The sequence below is a fragment of the Tympanuchus pallidicinctus genome, unplaced genomic scaffold (genome assembly GCF_026119805.1).
Source record: "Tympanuchus pallidicinctus isolate F22 unplaced genomic scaffold, pur_lepc_1.0 scaffold5, whole genome shotgun sequence".
Taxonomy (NCBI): Eukaryota; Metazoa; Chordata; class Aves; order Galliformes; family Phasianidae; genus Tympanuchus; species Tympanuchus pallidicinctus.
The window spans coordinates 65,288,390-65,304,962 of NW_026294769.1; the positions used below are offsets into that span (position 1 = coordinate 65,288,390).

General features: G+C 40.0%; 1 protein-coding gene and 1 long non-coding RNA gene across 3 annotated transcripts in view; both read left to right on the plus strand.

Moving 5' to 3' along the window:
* Positions 1-4: 4 nt before the first annotated feature.
* Positions 5-16,573, plus strand: part of NSMCE2 (NSE2 (MMS21) homolog, SMC5-SMC6 complex SUMO ligase) — a 127,619-nt gene continuing 111,050 nt past the window's right edge. The window contains exons 1-2 of one of the 2 annotated variants that reach the window (XM_052704861.1): positions 5-88; positions 3,705-3,852. In XM_052704861.1, the coding sequence (XP_052560821.1) occupies positions 3,720-3,852 (133 nt within the window). In that variant the 5' untranslated portion in view covers positions 5-88; positions 3,705-3,719. Of the gene's footprint in view, positions 89-1,194; positions 1,982-3,704; positions 3,853-16,573 lie in introns of those variants that run through there. The other variant, XM_052704862.1, reaches the window with a different exon arrangement.
* The window catches only part of LOC128091579 (uncharacterized), a 460,071-nt gene continuing 445,486 nt past the window's right edge, over positions 1,989-16,573 (plus strand). Inside the window, exon 1 of the long non-coding RNA XR_008211474.1 lies at positions 1,989-3,350. This is a non-coding gene — a long non-coding RNA (uncharacterized LOC128091579). The remainder of the gene's footprint in view (positions 3,351-16,573) is intronic.

Sequence of the window (16,573 nt, forward strand, 5' to 3'; positions counted from 1 at the left end):
CGCCGTCGGCAAAGGCGCGGGATGATGAGGCGGTTCCGCCGGTCGCCCCGCCCCGCTGCCTCTGTCGGGCCTCGGCGGCGGGGACGAGGTGAGCTGCCGGGGCGGCGCGGGGGGCCTGGCCGCCCGGTTTGGGGACGGGGGGGTGAAGGGAAGGGCTGGGAAGCGGGGCTGGCTGCCGCTTCTCTCGGGCGCTGTGTGAGGCACCCTGTGGTACGCGGTCAGCCGTGCGTCCGGGGCAGCGCTGCTGCCGGAGGTCGGCGCTCACGGGGTCGTACGGTTGGAAGGGAGCTCTGGAGACCATCCGGTCCAACCCCCTGCTAAAGCAAGCTCATACAGTAGCTTGCACAACGAAACCTCCTGATGGGTTTTCAGTGTGTCCACAAAAAGAGATTCTACAACCCCTCTGGGCAGCCCGCGCCAGTGCTCTGTCACCCTCACAGTAACAGAGTTTTTGTGCGTGTGTGTTCTATGAAACTCTCTGTGTTCCAGTTTGTGCCTGTTGCCCCGTGCCCTGTCAGTGGGCACTGTTGAAAAGCACCTGGGATATTCGCCTTCGTCTCTGCTGCTGGTTTTGGAGGTTGAAACGCAGGGAAATTGGGTCATTTGCTCACGTGTCAAGTCACAGAGTATGAGGTGTAACTTCAGGTTTCTGCTTAGCAATCCAATCTGGACTATACCTACCCTGTGAAGACAGGCTGAGGGAGCTGGGCTTGTTCAGCCTGGAGAACAGAAGGCTGCAAGGAGACCTCGTTACAGCCTTCCTGTATTTAAAAGGTGATTAAACAGGAGGGGAATCAACTTCTTACTCTGGTAGACAGAGATAGGACGAGGGGGAACGGTTTTAAGCTCAAGGAAGGAAGGTTTAGATTGGATGTCAGAGGAGGTGTTTGCAGTAGGAGTGGTGAGGTGTTGGCACAGGCTGCTCAGAGAGGCTGTGGATGCTCCAGCCCTGGAGGTCTTCAAGACCAGGTTGGGTCGGGCCCTCAGCAGCCTGATCTAGTGCCAGATATGGAAGATGGAGGTTGGTTGCCCTGCCTGTGGCAGGGGGTTGGAACTTGATGATCCTTAGGGTCTCTTCCTTCCCAAGCCATTCTATGATTCTGTGACTCTATGACTATTGGATGTTTTTTTTTTTCTGTCAAAAAAAAACCAACTGCCTTTCTACTCTCACTTGGTCTCTTTTTCAGATAAGTTTGCCTCATTATACTTTCCAGAAGTGAGGTGTAAACAGCAACAACAGAGTTGTCTGAGTGTACTTAAATTGCCTTCCAAAAGTCGATTTGAGACGTCTACGCAGTGGTATATCTAGCAATGTGAATGACAGCTGCAGTTCCCATATAGTTTGGTCAGTGCTTCCATAAATATGAAGAGAATGTAGAGGCCTGTTTAATTTTTCACTTCTTTGTTGTTTTTTTGTTTGTTTGTTTGGTTTTTTTTTTTCTTCTTTTTTTTTCAGATTCTTGTATTTCAGGGCTAACCTGTGAAATTTCCCAAGCGAACAGCAAGTTCGCTCAATTAGTGAGATTTACCATGTTTGGGAAGTGAATTTGATTCTTGCCATTAGCTCTGATGCACTAAATGTGCCCAGAAGGATAAAGCTGCTAACATGATTTTGTGGGGCTATTTAACCGCGTATAAAGTTTGGATCATAGGGGTTTTTACAAACAGTTTCAATATGATGGCAAACAACTACTTAAAAAAAAAAAGTTAACCGTAACAGCTTAAAGCATTCATTATTAAATATTAAGAGCATTTCTGATTTAACTTTCAAAGAGGTCTGTAAGGGACTTTTTGCATGTCACCTGCTGTCAATTTGACAGTCTCTAAAGATCTCTGAAGACAACAATTGCTGTCTTTTGACAGGGAGAGCATGAGCTGAGCCAGCTGGAGCAAGTGTTGAAGCCTTCTGCCTCCTGTCTGGCAAGATGCTTGTTTAGAAAGGAGAGAGGGGAAATCAGTCATATGTAATGTAAAGTTCAAGGTGTGCTGAATGTGATCTATCAGTATTAATTAAAAGTTATTGTATACCCATGACCTAAAAACAGGGTCATAAATGATAGTCTTGAGTAGCCAAGCACATTTTTGAAGCAGAAAAAAAGAAAAAGATGCGGAAGAAAACATTGGAAGAGAAGACAAAGTGACAGCGGGTGTTCAGGTCTTATAATCTGCATGATCATGAGGAAGATGGCAATGTTGTTCACGTTAGGATGAGTGCAAGAGTTAGTTATGGAATCTCAGAGTAAGTAGTAGAGGGAGATGCAAGTATAAAAAGCTTGGGCAAAGCTTTGTCCTTTCTATTTTGACATTTTGCATATTTCTGTTGGATTTTGGCCTTTCAAAGGCTATTGTTTATACAGCAGCTCATCCTCTTGTCATTTTGTGTACCATTTTGATAAAATTTCTACTATAAATCAATTTTTGTTATGGATTCTTTTCTCTCCCTACTCCCCAATATGATCTCAGAGTAATTGTTGAAAATCCTAGTTATTATTTATATAAACTAATGGAGTATTTCTGTCTGTACAAGACTTTCTTTTATAAATAATTCAGTGTTTGAAGCTTAGCAGAATTTCTTATCTCCTGGAACATAAAGTATAAAACTATACACAAAATCCTTGTTTCTTAGAAAACCTACATATTATCCAAGCAAGTATGGTAAAGCACAGAGAAGAAAGAGCAGAAGCTGAAATGTTTGGGATGAAACCACCAGCTGATGTGAACATTGCAGACAAGGATAGTGTAAGGAAACCCACTTGAAAGTTTTGCTCACAGCAGAGGAAAAGCAGTTAATCTCAGGTTATGGGTCTGTACCAGAGAGGACAGTGGTAAAAAGACAAACATGATTCTTCTGTGACCCAGCGCTGTGCCAGTGGAACATTGGTTCTAACAACAAAGTTCGTGACAACTTTGGGGAAAGAGGCACCACTAGTTAGGTGGGCTTTATTTCAGAATTAGGCAAGATGATTTATTGTTAAACACATTGGTAGAGCAGGTGCCCTTTTTTTTATTTTTTCCAAGCAATAGCTGTTGTAACAAGCTTGTAGTTGGAGAGGCTGAATTTGATGTGAGAAGTCACAGTTCTTGTTAGCCTAGCTGATAATGTGTCTAGAATACAGGCAAACTTTTGGGCACATGGACTTTTTTTGGATCTGAAATTGAGCAGTAACTTTCAAGCTAACATCATCTATGAGGTTTTGAGGTATAGAAATAAGCAGCTGACAACTGCAAGTTGCTTTTTGTGGTGTAGCTGAACTTAACATTGAATAAGAAGGAAATAAAAAACTTCTGGTGAATTGAAGTACCACTTACACTTAGGACAAGGGGAATGGTTTTAAACTGAGACAGGAGAGGTTGAGGTTAGATATTAGGAGGAAGTTTTTCACACAGAGGGTGGTGAGGCACTGGAACAGGTTGCCCAAGCAGGCTGTGGATGCCCCATCCCTGGAGGCATTTAAGGCCAGGCTGGATGTGGCTCTGGGCAGCCTGGTCTGCTGGTTGGCGACCCTGCACAGAGCAAGGGGGTTGAAACTAGATGGCCACTGTGGTCCTTTTCAAGCCAGGCCATTCTGTGATTCATCCCTGCTCTCTGGTGTTTCAGTGGTCCTTTTAACAGTGCTTAATGGTTAGCTATCTGCAATTTGGTTTTCTCTCACAAATTCTTTGGGTGTAAACTGTATTCAAAATGTTTTGTCTCTTATTTCTAGAGTAACAAGTCCAAGATGCAGAGGGGTACAAGAATCTCATTCAGCTCTGTGAATTCCTCTCTCTCATCTCTGAGAAACTGTCAGTCTTACATAAATACTGGAATGGATATTGCTACCCACGTTGCCCTTGACCTGGTGGAAAATTTCAGTAAGTAATTCCCCTGAGTATATTCTTTTGTATTGCATCCTGAATTAATCCTGGGCCCGCATACTTTGATTTATTTATAATCATCTGTCTTCATTGTGGGATTTGTTGTTCTTCTGGTTTTACAGTGTTTTCATTCCAGTCACCTAATTGTCTTCAATAACAAATTTGATGAAAATAGAAATACCAAGCAAACATTGTTTCAGCTTTTGTAACACCCAAGACTAATTACATTCCAATGCTCCTTATCTTACTACTTTGTAAAAACTTCAATATTGCTGAACAAGATGTAGAAGACCTCTTAGGGTGAATAAAATGAACTTTCTTTCTAATACAACCTCTTTGTGTGTGTTTTATTTAATGTTCAGGGCAAGACTTTAAAAATGCTAATAATTCTGAGTGCAGAGCTTGAGACACTTGTTAAAGGATGCGATTTTTTAAGATGCTGTTTGTTTCCCTGCTGAGAAACAGGCTCTTCAAGGGTGCTTCAATTTGGGCATGTACCAAGAGGAGTACCTTAAATCTCTCATCTCTTCTAACAGTCTTGTCATTGCTATTTCACAGTAGCAGATGCAGTGCAAAGCTACTTTTCAAAGACCAATATTGTCTTTGAATACCTCCTGTTTCTCTCGTTAGATTTATGATAATGTCTTCACTGGGGAGAAAGAGGAAAAAAAAGGTAAAACCTTAAAGCTCCCAATCTCAAAAACCTTTAATCATGGTTGTAGTGTGAGTCCTCAAAGAAAATAATAGTCATTCATTAAAATCTTTCACTCAACTGAGCCAAGGTTTACGTACAGTCAGAATGAATGCTTCTTTGTCTAGTGTGAGAGTTCTCTCTCCTCTTGCCTTTTTATCCATATTGCTATCAGAGGCAATTGATGTGCTGTTTCCAAATGGGAACTTGGCTTAACAGTCAGCTGGGGATTCCCTTTGCAGTAAAACGGGTATAGCCAGTTCTGTCTCTCTCTGCTTGTGCAGCCACCTTCTCTCCTACTTTGCCTTAAGCTTCAGTATCCATTGCATTCACATTTGGAGGGGTGAAGGGCAACTTAAGCTTCACAGTGCAGGTTTGCTCTGAAGGTCTGTGCATTACACTCCTAGTAAATTTCAATTGTCTTTCTCTGTCATGCATTTCCCACGTGTGAGTCCTCAATTACAGCCTTGAAGTTATGTTGCCCACTTCATTCAGGAACCAGAAGGGCTTTACTTAATACATTGTCTAGAGGTAAAATTATTCTTGATGCAATTAGTGTGGTCATTGTTACTGTTGAATTAGATCGTGCGACTGGAAAACAGCTTCTAGATTGTAACAATTTTATTTTAGCAGGGGAAGCATCCTGTAGAATCTAGGATTGCAAGGTTATAGGGTTATAAAATAAGTCCTCCTAACGTTTTGATGTTGTTGAACATAGTCCATCCCATTCTCTACAGTAAAGCTACTACAGACTTGTATTTGAAGTTTAAAGACTGTATAGTTTGAATATGGCCTGGTGTTAGGATGTTAATTTTTCACTTACAGTGATTGTGGTCTTCACTCCTTTTCTTAGCTGATTTATGTGCATGTGAACATGGAACAAGCAAATAAGCAAAGCTCCCTCGCTTCTCTTTTACAAGGTTTGATTTTTACTCCCTTGACTTTGGGAAGTCATCTTCATCTCCTCTTCTTGGGCTTCATTTCCTTTTGTTTATACAGTGCCATCAGGAAATACACAAAGTTGCTGTGGTATGACATACTTTTAGTAAATACACACTGTGGTATTTCGGATATTTTTTGGTTGTGGTTTTTTTTTTTTTTTATGGTTTTAAGTTAGCATCATCTGGTCTGGTAAACTTGCTGTTAAGCTCTTGTGTTCAGCTGATTAACATGTGACAAGCTCTATCTCCATAAAACTGTAACCCTCCTACCCTGCTTAGCCTTCTTATTTTGAGGCAAAGTATTCATTTAATTTTGAAACGGCTTTTGATAATATATTTCTGCATTCTTGTTCCTCTCCTGTTTGCAGTTCGATTTCCAGCTTCTGACACGTTCATTGCTAGGCTCCGTAGTAGCAAAGAATTCTGTTGTGATTATTGTTTTATTTTAGAAGCATTGCTGCTGCAAAGGTATCTTGTTCCTTTGGAACTTCACCTTACACGGCTACTTTTTGGGAGTAGCGCTGGGCAAAAATTGTCTTAGGAAGGACATGAGAGAAGTTGGATTTAGATGTGAAGGCAGGCAGAGTTTGTGCAGTAAGTGCTGCCTGTTTCTTCTCTTAACTGCTACTATCCAAGAGCCTGATTCTGAAATCATTTAGTGGTAAGCATACTTACTAAATAAAACACAGTAATGTTTGCTGGACTGGCCTGTGTTTAATGAAGGGGCCTCCCATAAGTGCACCAGCTAGTAAATTAGGTTGTTTTGATTTGTTTTGTTTTTTCAGGTCTAACTGGATCTCTTTTCTCTCCTAGATTATAGTAGTGGATTTGCTTTGGCGTTGTATTTGAGATGATCTGTAGGGAGCAAACACAACAATCTTCACACCCCCTCCCCCTAAAAAAAAATAAAAATTGAAGGATGATTCATGAGCCTTCAGAGCTCTAGAAGAAAAAATAATATAAAGAAGAAATATAAATTAGCGAGCATAAATTTTCTTGGACATATTTTAAGTGTTTACATCTTATGCCAATTTGAAGAGTGTTTCCCTGTTAAGTAAAAGTATCTTTCTGCATTTTAACCCTGTCGGGCTGGAGAATGCTATTTACCTCCTGACATGCTTATTGAGAAAGCATAACGAGAATTCTTCTGAAGAATGTAGAAAGAAAAACTTGGTGTTTCAGAACATCTGTATGCGCGTGAGTTACAAAGCAGCCACCACTGCTCAGGTGGAGTGAAAATCAAAGCTCACTAGGGGGCAGGCGAAGATAGGAAGTAAGCAGCACTGCCATTAACATTTCAAAAAGCACTGAAAAGAAATTCTCTTCTTTACCTCTCTGTTGATTTGGCCATGATCCTTGAGCAGCCTCAAGCCCTCTCCAGTTAAACCATCCAGAGAACAAAGAACCCTTCTTACAGTGGCTATGGAAGCTATAAACCCGCTCAGAACAATTGTGAACTTAAGCTATTTAAACAGATGGTGGTAGTGTTAGGTGGAACAAAGGAGTAAATCTGCTTCTTAGCTCATGAAGCCCACGGGGTTGCTGATAGGAAGAGATGCCAACTTGGGGGCAAGAATTGACTCAGGATATTCCAAGATTTATAGTAGCCTTGTAACCTACAGTAACCTTTCTTCAGAGGACCTCAGATGTTTTGCAAGCACAGACAAAGCCTCTCAGCTATTCGGGAGGTAAACTGTAGTCCCAGGGATTAGTCTGCCACTGTTGAAATGAAAATCTTTTGGGTGAATAAAGACTGCTGTGTAGACTGCTTAATAATCCAGAAGGGAGAAAGTTTTCCTCTAGCTAATTTAAAAGAGCAGGAAAAAACAACTGGAAAATATAGAGGAGTTTTGAGTTGGATGTCAGGGACATCAGATTAAAATTGCTTACTCATGGATAAAGACAATAGGATTTTAATGCCTTTATGTTGACATGTGCTTTGAAAGTTTCAGAACAAAATCAGGCACTGGGTTTACATTTGAATAGAAATTTCCTTTGGAGAATTCCACCTATTGAATGAACTTATCTTTTTTCTTAGCATCATATTTCCCTTAAGGAAGCTGCCATCTTCCTTCCTACTGACTCACTTCAGTCCTTCTGAAATGGATTTTATCTGTAACTGGATGAAGGTGGCATGGCTGCAAGCCAGTGTACATACTGATGCTATGTTGCTGTAGTTGAACTTAGTCTCAAAGATGTAATAAAAGCTGCAATAAATATCAGTGTGAGAAATCTAGAAAAAGAGGGAATCAGTTTAACTGATAGAAATAACAGCTGAAATGACTTTGAAGATATAAAGATTTGTATCATTTCATCATGTTTCTACATTTTGAACTGTGAGACAGCATGTACCAGTTAATCTAATCCTCTGCATACTGGGATGTGTTAATTTTCCTTCTTTCTGCAAAATAAGAACCCTAATAAAAACAATGTTTACCCGTTCCACAGGAATATTGGAAGGATTTAATATCCCAAATTTCTAAGCAGTTTCAGTCATCTCATTTGTGTGATTGTCTTGACATTTGCTTGCAGTCCACAGTCGTAAGTTTAAGGGGATTTCTGTCCATTTAATCATTTAAATTGTCTAAAAATCATAGTTTTCTCCTTTTTTCAAAAATAGCCTTGTGTTATGCAAGTGTTTTAAAATGTTGCTACATAAAAGGCCATGTAAGCAGTGAAACAAGCTGCACAGACTCGGTTTGAGTGTGTCCTTTCTGTACTCAAAATACTTTTGGTTGTTCTGTGGTCCAGTCCAGCACAAGACCAAAGGAAAGAAATTTCCTTCAAATTTCAGAGGAATCTGCGCATTTTAAAGCTTAAGCACATTCTCATATCCTTTGGGAATTTGAAGGTAGCATTATTTGCATTTGCAACTGATTTCTGTCAAAATCATCTAAGCTCTGTAATTTACGTATTTTAAAATTTAACCTCAATCTGTTGTTTGAGCTGTCTGTATGTGACTGTGATTGAAAAAAGCCCCCTCTTAACACCTCTGCACACAACAGCTATTTGCACTGCTTGATGCACTTCTGTAAATGGCTGAACTGTCTTTACCTGAACTCAAAATCTTCTCTAGAGGTAGAAAGGGCATCCATGTGAAACACTGGATATAAGCAAATATAAGGATATAAGTAGAAGTCTTTTTCTCTGTTTTTTTTTTTTTTTTTTTTTTTAATTGGTATAACATGCCATACGTATTGTGTGATGTGCTGATCATGATATGAATGCTGTGCATGACAAATGAATGATAAGTGCATGACAAAGACAGACATCCATTCCCAGTTCTGCTCGGAGGATTTGGGTGTGAATTCTGCCAGTTTGCTGAGAATGGTGTTTTATTTGTCTCTTTGAAAGCAGGAGAACTTTCTCAATAATATGGGACTATGAAGTACACAGAGTTGTAGGTATCAGAAGAAAGAGGACTAATTCATCATCATCTCCTGGCTTCCTGCCCAGCACTTGGCTATCTAAACGGATAATTGAGGGGTAATTGCTTTTGTCTCTGGTCTGGAGCCAAAGCCATGTGGAGCTGAAAGGAATGGCCAAAACAAATTGGGAAATAATTGGAGGGACAGGAGAGTATGCTAACTATGGATAAGATGATAAATATAGATAAGCATAAAGTGTCTAAAAAGCATTTTAAAGCATTAGCACATAGGGCTTTGCCTAATTATATGAATGGGTTTTCAAGTGGACAGCAAGGTAGTTCCTTAATGTCTAGAACTTTCTTCCAACTACACATTGCATTCGCACTGGAAAACGCTGAGGCCCTGGACTGTAGAATAAGTGGGTGCAAAGCAGTTATTCCACCTCAACTCTAATTTACTTAACAGGAAAAAAATGAGCTACTTCTTTTTTTTCACTCAAAAACCTGCTTTAAAATGTCATGGCCAGCTGCTCATATGGCTGCCTGCCATCTGTCTAACACAGCAGTGATCTTCCTGTCGCAACGTCAGCATCTACGTGAGAGCTCCTCACCCCCATCCTCTCTGCTCTCTTTCTCCACACTCTGAAGGATTTTTCTGCTCGCTGCTCTGTACAGGGCAGCCCCGTGGGACTTCCAGAGTGTTACTGATAGTACGCTGTGGCATGTGCCCTGGATTAAGTTAGCCCTTTGCAGCTCTGGCTCTTCCTTCCTGCTTGTCTGCTCTGTTTCCTATTGCATAACCTGCTCCTTCTGCCAGAACAGCTTCCCTCAGTCCTGGCTGCTCATCCCATTTCTCTGTTTCCCTTTGCTGTCTCTGTACACCCTGTGGGTTATGGCCTCCTTTTACTGACTGCTTTCTATTCACCAAATGGCTTGGGATCTGCTTGTGTCTCGATTCCCGTTAAATACTAGTCTGAAAGTAGTTGGTAAAGTAGGATCTTTTAAATGTAGGTTTAGGTCTGTGAGATTTCCTACAGCACTTCAGTTTCTCTTGCTGCTGTCTTCAAGTGGAGTTAAACAGGAATCACTCCAAATGTTGCAGACTCTTGTTGGAGCAGGAAGAAGTGTAGAGAATACAGATGTACAGGTCAGCCTAGCATTGTAAAATTATTGGCAGCCTTTTAATAGGTAGTTGATTCACAAAGTTCTATAGAACATTCACTATTTTTACATGCAGTGTCTTGCTAAAGATGATGCAGCAACCTATAACAGAATGACCTGAAGATCAGAAGTTCATTCATCTTCATTCATCACTGAGAGCAGGGATCATTTCTGTGGAGATTTCTGTCTTAGACCTGAAACTTCTGCTTGGAATAGTGCAAATTCCATAATAAAGATGGAATGCCTGCCTGTGTTTAATTTGATAACAGTTTGGTTCAGCTGTTTCCTTTGTCCTTTTTATTTTCTAGCTTGTTTTCCATTGAAAATTCACATGCAGTGACTCCTGCAGTGTCATAACACAAGTCTTAACACAGGAGAAGTTCTTATGTACGAAGTGACCGTGATGTGATTGTGCTGGGATCCAGAAGTGATCCCACTGAAATTTGTGCTCCTAAAATTCTCATGCTCTGTTAGTTTCCACAGTGATAGAGATAATTCATAAAAATAAGCAAACCAAAGTACGTGGCCTTAGAAAAGGCTACAGTTTATTGACTAGAATGGCACTTTGCAATCTGCTTGATTAGAAGGCGACGTGAAGGTCTGCTGAGTGAGGAAATGAGCAAGACTAAACTTTGACTTGTTACCCTACCTGTCCTTGGCCTGGGAAGATAAGCTGTGATATGGTGTTTTCTCCTACATGCTACCATTGCATATAAACGGTACTTTTGTCAGACTGCTGTCTTCCTGTGGCCTTACAATGGACAAAACTTTGGTCTGGGTTCTAGGGACTGCGCATGAGGAATCGGGTCTTGTTTTTCTCTTGCAAACTGCCATACATGCACATACATCTGTTGAGATACTCCTGGGAAGGAAATAGCAAACAGTTTTATATACTCTGCAGGAACAGTCCATTACATCTTTATGGATGCGGAGCAGCAATCTTACCTGGATTTGAAATCCCCAAGAGTGCGCCTCAGTCTGTCAGAATTTACTTTGTCTTTAGGCTAGAGTAAATTCCGAGGAAGGGCTGTGGGATGTTTTTTTCTTCGTGGAGATCGCAGCTGCAGTCTGTCAAAGTCCATGCTGGAGATTAATGGCTTTTCACTGGCAGTTGCTTACAAAAAAAACTTTTCTAGCTCTGTGAAAAAGTGTGGTAGGAAATGGAGACTCGTGATCCATTAACTTGAGCAACCTTCAGTGTGAGCCACTACCAGAGGCTTTGTTGGAAGCTGTAAGAGTTCCCCCAGTGTAGAAAGCCGTTCCTTGGGGAAGTTTCTGACCCTGCACATTTATCTTCCAGAAGCTGTTTGTCAATGGGTCTGCTTGATTGTTACACCTGTGTCTGTGGTACTAATTGGGAGCAAGAATAGTGTGGGCACTGAATAGACTTTTTTCCTCTTGGGAAGGTTTTTTTCCCCTGTTGTTTAAGGTATAATTGTATTTTTGGGGTATTTGAGATAAAATGCTTCAGATTCCCTTTCTCAAGAATACTGTGCAGTTTTTCTTTCCTTCAAATCTTCCTCTTGAAATTCATCCTTTAGGAAATAGGTGTCCTGTGTTACATTGTGCTTTGCGGATTGTTTTATCTGTATATAACCTTTCAAATAGCAGTAAGGAAGATGCATGTGTTTTCTTGAAGTTAAATGGCATCACATATTGAAGTATTTCTTCTTCAAGCAATTTTATTATTTGGAAACTGAAGGGATGGCTGGGGTTTTGTACAGTAAGATAAAAAAAAATACATTTTTATGCATTGTGCTCTTCAATCAATGCTCTGAGAAGATAATATGGGTTTGTTTTTTTTTTTCTTTTTAACTTACTTTTGTGCCTCAGTAATTGCAATGGAAAAATGACTTCTAGCAGAAGGTGCTGAGCAGGCTGATGAGCCCATTGCTAGAATACAGTTTTGTTCTGACGGCTGACCTTCAGAGAAGCTGTGTGAAAATTGTGAATTTGGAAATACACCTTGTTCCAAAATCTGGAAAAATATGATTTGTAATGGGAGATTTGAGCTATTTTGTATTTACCCTAAATCCACCCTGACCATCTTACAGGGTGGGAAGAAATATACAGGCTTGTTGTTATTTCCTGGCTGAAATTTTGACTGTAAAAAGAACGCAGTGCAGTGAGGGGAAGGTGGCTGTGTTAAGCAGTGTGCTCCTGTCTCATTACCTCTTTTTGCCTATTCCGTACTCTAGAAGCTGAATGCATCCACCTATCTTTGTCTCTCAACTTTTTCTCGAAGGAAAAACAAACCCATTAGGTGGCAGCAAAGGCTTTCCCAAGCCCTTCCCGTTACTCATTCACCTGCTGTAGTCAGCAGCAGCTCTGCAGAACCTCATTCCTTCAATGGGTTTAGAGGTGTTGGTGCTGTATCATCATGCTCTTGTGTTTGGTAATACTAAAATATAAATGGAGGATGAAGGTTAACAGTAGGGAGAGAGAATTACTACTATCAGATCATAGACTTTTTAAAGCTGAAGCTGTTTGAGACCAACATGTATTACCAGTCTGATTTCCTACGCAGCATAGATCTGTGCACTTCATCCAGTTATTCTTGCCCGAAGCTGGTACGCTGTGGCTGAACTGGTGAGCATTGTTCAGAGTGAAATCCAATCTCAGTTTAAAGCATCTGTCCTCAATGCATTCCCGTGGAGCTGTGTAACACTGGCAGCTTGCACTTGAGCAGAAGGTCTTGCTTGGGACAGTCTTGTTTTTGTCAGAAAACCACAATTTTTAATTTTCAGGTTTCAGCAGGTGGTTTTCCCATGGGGTCCGTTTTCAGGTACATACATATATGTATGTGTGTGTTTGTATCTTTTTCATATGAATTTCCTAACAAAGTGAGTAGTTTTCTCCCCCAAAGGTCACAATGAGTTTGGAGTTACCTGCTTGGTTACCTCATGTACCCGTAGTCACTATAAATTTCTGTGTCTTAGACCCCGTAAATTTTCAGGAGTTTGCAAGATAGATCATAAGTAGGATTTAAATGCTGTGTAGACCTTTTTGCAGACCCACTGCTCACCAGTGATGTTAACCTTGAGAGAATGAGCAAGCTTACGGCTGTAAGTTATATGCTTGAAATTGCTGGGTGAGGTTCTTTGGCCTCTACTATGCATGAGATCAGAATAGATGATCCTAATGGTCTTTTTCAGCTTCAAGATACTATGAAATACTGCAGAGGTCTTGTGTGGGCTCCTTAGCACAAAGATAAATCAACTTCTTTGAACAAAAGCCAGAGAGGAATATTTTATCTGAATAATTTACTGTATGAAAATATTCTCTGTAGTATATTAATCTGTCATTTTCTTATCGTCATATTTCTGCCACAGAAAAATGGCAATAAGGAAATACAGCTACATTCTGATTAAATGTAGAGGCATACGCATATACAGAAAAAAGTGTGGGCTTTGAAAAACCCACTCTGAAAGCTTTAATTTTTATCAGTTTGAATAGATCAGAATTTTATTTTCAGTGATCTAATTGTCTGCCTAATTAACTAGGCAGGGAGGAAGAACTCATGAAAGTTTAAACATATAATACATGTGTGGTTGTCAACATTCAACATTCAGGATTAAGTAAATAAATAAATTATATATTTTTGTTCTTAATTCTTTTATTAGGGGAAAGGTTTATCTAAGTTAAAAGTAAGCTGATGTGCTTACTTTTACTTAAGAGGTGCTGATGTGTTCTTAGTGTTCGGTCAGGGCGCTAAGGAAGCCCTGCCATAGACATGAGCATTCTGAAACCATCATCCTGATCCCCTACCAAGAGTCTGTGGGCACTAACCTCTGTTTTTCTTTTTTTGTTTTCCTTTCTTTTCTTTCCTTTCTGCTCATCTTTTCAAGAATTCAAGGACTTGTGGCTGTAATTTACAGCCTTACTCTTCTGATGTTCAGAAATAATTTTTCTATCAGTGCAGGTAGAATTAATTAGGAGGTTTTCTAATACTTTCATCTAAAAATAATTTATAAAAGAAAACTTAAAATTTAACTCTGACTCAAATCCAGGTTCTGTGACATATTTCCAATTACACCAGTGTTATACAGCATACTGACATTCTAGTGAAGAATGATTACAATATGCACTAATTTGAAGAATTTAAATGGGAATGTGTGCTTCATCCAGTCAGAATCACACACAAGACTTACATTTTTCTTACAATTGTTGTCAGTGAATGCCCATCTGAAAAATGTCAGCCTTTGTAGGACGGGCAGAAATTGTTTGCCTGAACTGTAGGTTTAGAATATTTTTAATTGTAATTGTGATAGATTTTTGTTTCCCTTCTTGTGCTTTCATTTCTCTCAAGAAGAACAAGGAGCTCGTAGTAGCATTATATGAAAGAGGCAAAACAACTGTGATGCAGGTGTGATTTTGCTGAGGCCTTAAAGCTAGGAACAGCTGTGCTCTCTAGACTGGTGTTGCCACTGTGTGGCCTTGGACATGTCATTCAAGTTCACCAGGCATCCGTTTATCTTTTTAAAGAGACATGTCAGGAGTGTTTTGAGATGTATTAATGTTTGAATATAGCATATTCCCATGTAGATATTCCCTTCCGTTGTTTCTTATGTCTTGTATGCTTGTGAAAATAATGTTGCAAGAATCTAGAATTTCAGTTGTGTGTGATGGGAGTAGGTGGTTGGGAAAGGTGAGAGCTAAGTGGCCACCAAAAAATTATGTTTGTAAGGAGAAAAAGGAAGCAGAAGCCAACAGCCTAGCAAATAAGAAGTACCATATTTTCAATATTCACAGAATCACAGAAACACCAATGTTGGAAAAAACCAACAAGATCATCCAGTCCAACCATCCACGTATCACCAATAGTTCTCACCAAAAAAAAAAAACAAACCAAACCAAACAAAAAAAAAAAAAAAACGAACAAAAAAAACCACTTTTGCATCTCTGAAGCATGCATATGAGATTAAGTGAAGATTTGCACTTAGATTAGTTTTTTGAGTGGATCCTTCAGACATGTCTGTGGGTGGATAGCCTGACTTTTTATTAGTGGGTCAATAAATAATACAATGTGAAGAGACAAAATGATTTACTGATTCAAAAATACGCTGCTGCTAAGGGAAAAAAAACAACAGCAACCAAAAAAACAACCACTGAAGCCCATGGTCCAGGAAAAAGGCAGTTGAAGTGAAAGACAATCTATCTTATCTCTGCGTATGTTGTTGTACTCTAGTTGATAGAGAAACTTCTAATTCTACGTTATCTTTGTTTCAGTTTTCAGCCACTGAACTATAGTTTTGTTTGCTTACCAGAGCCCATTATGTTAAGAAATCTTCAGGATGGTTGTGGGAGGTCACGAGCAAGACACCTTTAGCATCACTTACTGAAACTAGCCACGTTAAGCTGTTTTTGTCGGTCTTGATGTAAGTTATGCTTTCCAGCCTCTGAGTAATCTGTGTTGCTCTTTCTTTTAAATACCGAAAGAGCTTATTAAAGAAAAATGCAATTAGCAGGATTTAGTCTTGTTGATCTAGAAAGACCCTAAATTATACAGCATGTGCCATATAAAGATAAGAACACATTTGCAAAGTTGTCAGCAAATTTGTACAGGGAGCAATCCCTGTACCTCTTCTGATGTCATTCATCATGGGCATTGTGAAGCACAACTTTCTGTGCAGGACACACAGCAGTAGCCAGACAGTCTGCTGTCATTCACGCTGTTGACCAGACGTTATTTTAGCCAGCGTTTATGTTCGTTCCCAAATTGTGCAGTACACAGCAGTTAGTATTCATGACAAGTGAGCTTATGTCTTACTTTTGTTGTTGGTTCAGGTTTTTGTGTGTATTAACGGACCTTTATTCCAATAATGCCAGTAAGAAAGAGGCCATAAACCATTATACAGGAGGACGTGAGAAAGCAGGAGGTGACCCCAAGGATTGCGATGACCAGAAAGATATCTCTAGCTAGTGAAGGAATCTGAAGCAGGCTAGTGAAAAAGAGCAGAAATGGGGAAACGGGTTGCAGAGGAGCAAGCAGTAAATAAATGTATCATGAAGGAGAAGAGAGGTAAGAAATAAGAAAGCCACAGCAGAAGGTTTAAGCAGGACAGTACACTGATTGCACTTGAAATGACAAAAGATTTTGAAATGCTTTCCTCGTGAAGTTTCTCATGTAAGCAACTTCTGTAGTTTCCATAAAGCTCTTATGATTTTGCAAAATAGGAAGAGTAGTCTGGCATATAAATTGTAGGAGAACAGGTTCATATAGCTAAAATGAATCACGGAATGGCTGAGTTGGAAAGGGCTTCTGGAGGTCCTCTGGGTCAACCCCTGCTCAAGCAGAGACACCCAGAGCAGGGTGCCCAGGACCATGTCCATTCAGCTCTTGAATGAGAACACACATTTGTCTTTTTATGAGTCCGAATTGGACTCACTGAGGATGTATAGATGTGTAAATCGCGTTGATTTTCTGACACTATCAACAAATGCTATGGTGTTCTGCAATAGCATGTGCTATAGCATTCAATAGGAAATGACAATCTCAAAGCGCTCCATAAATTACATATAATGAACTTTCTTATTAAAAAAGGCTTAACAAAAGGA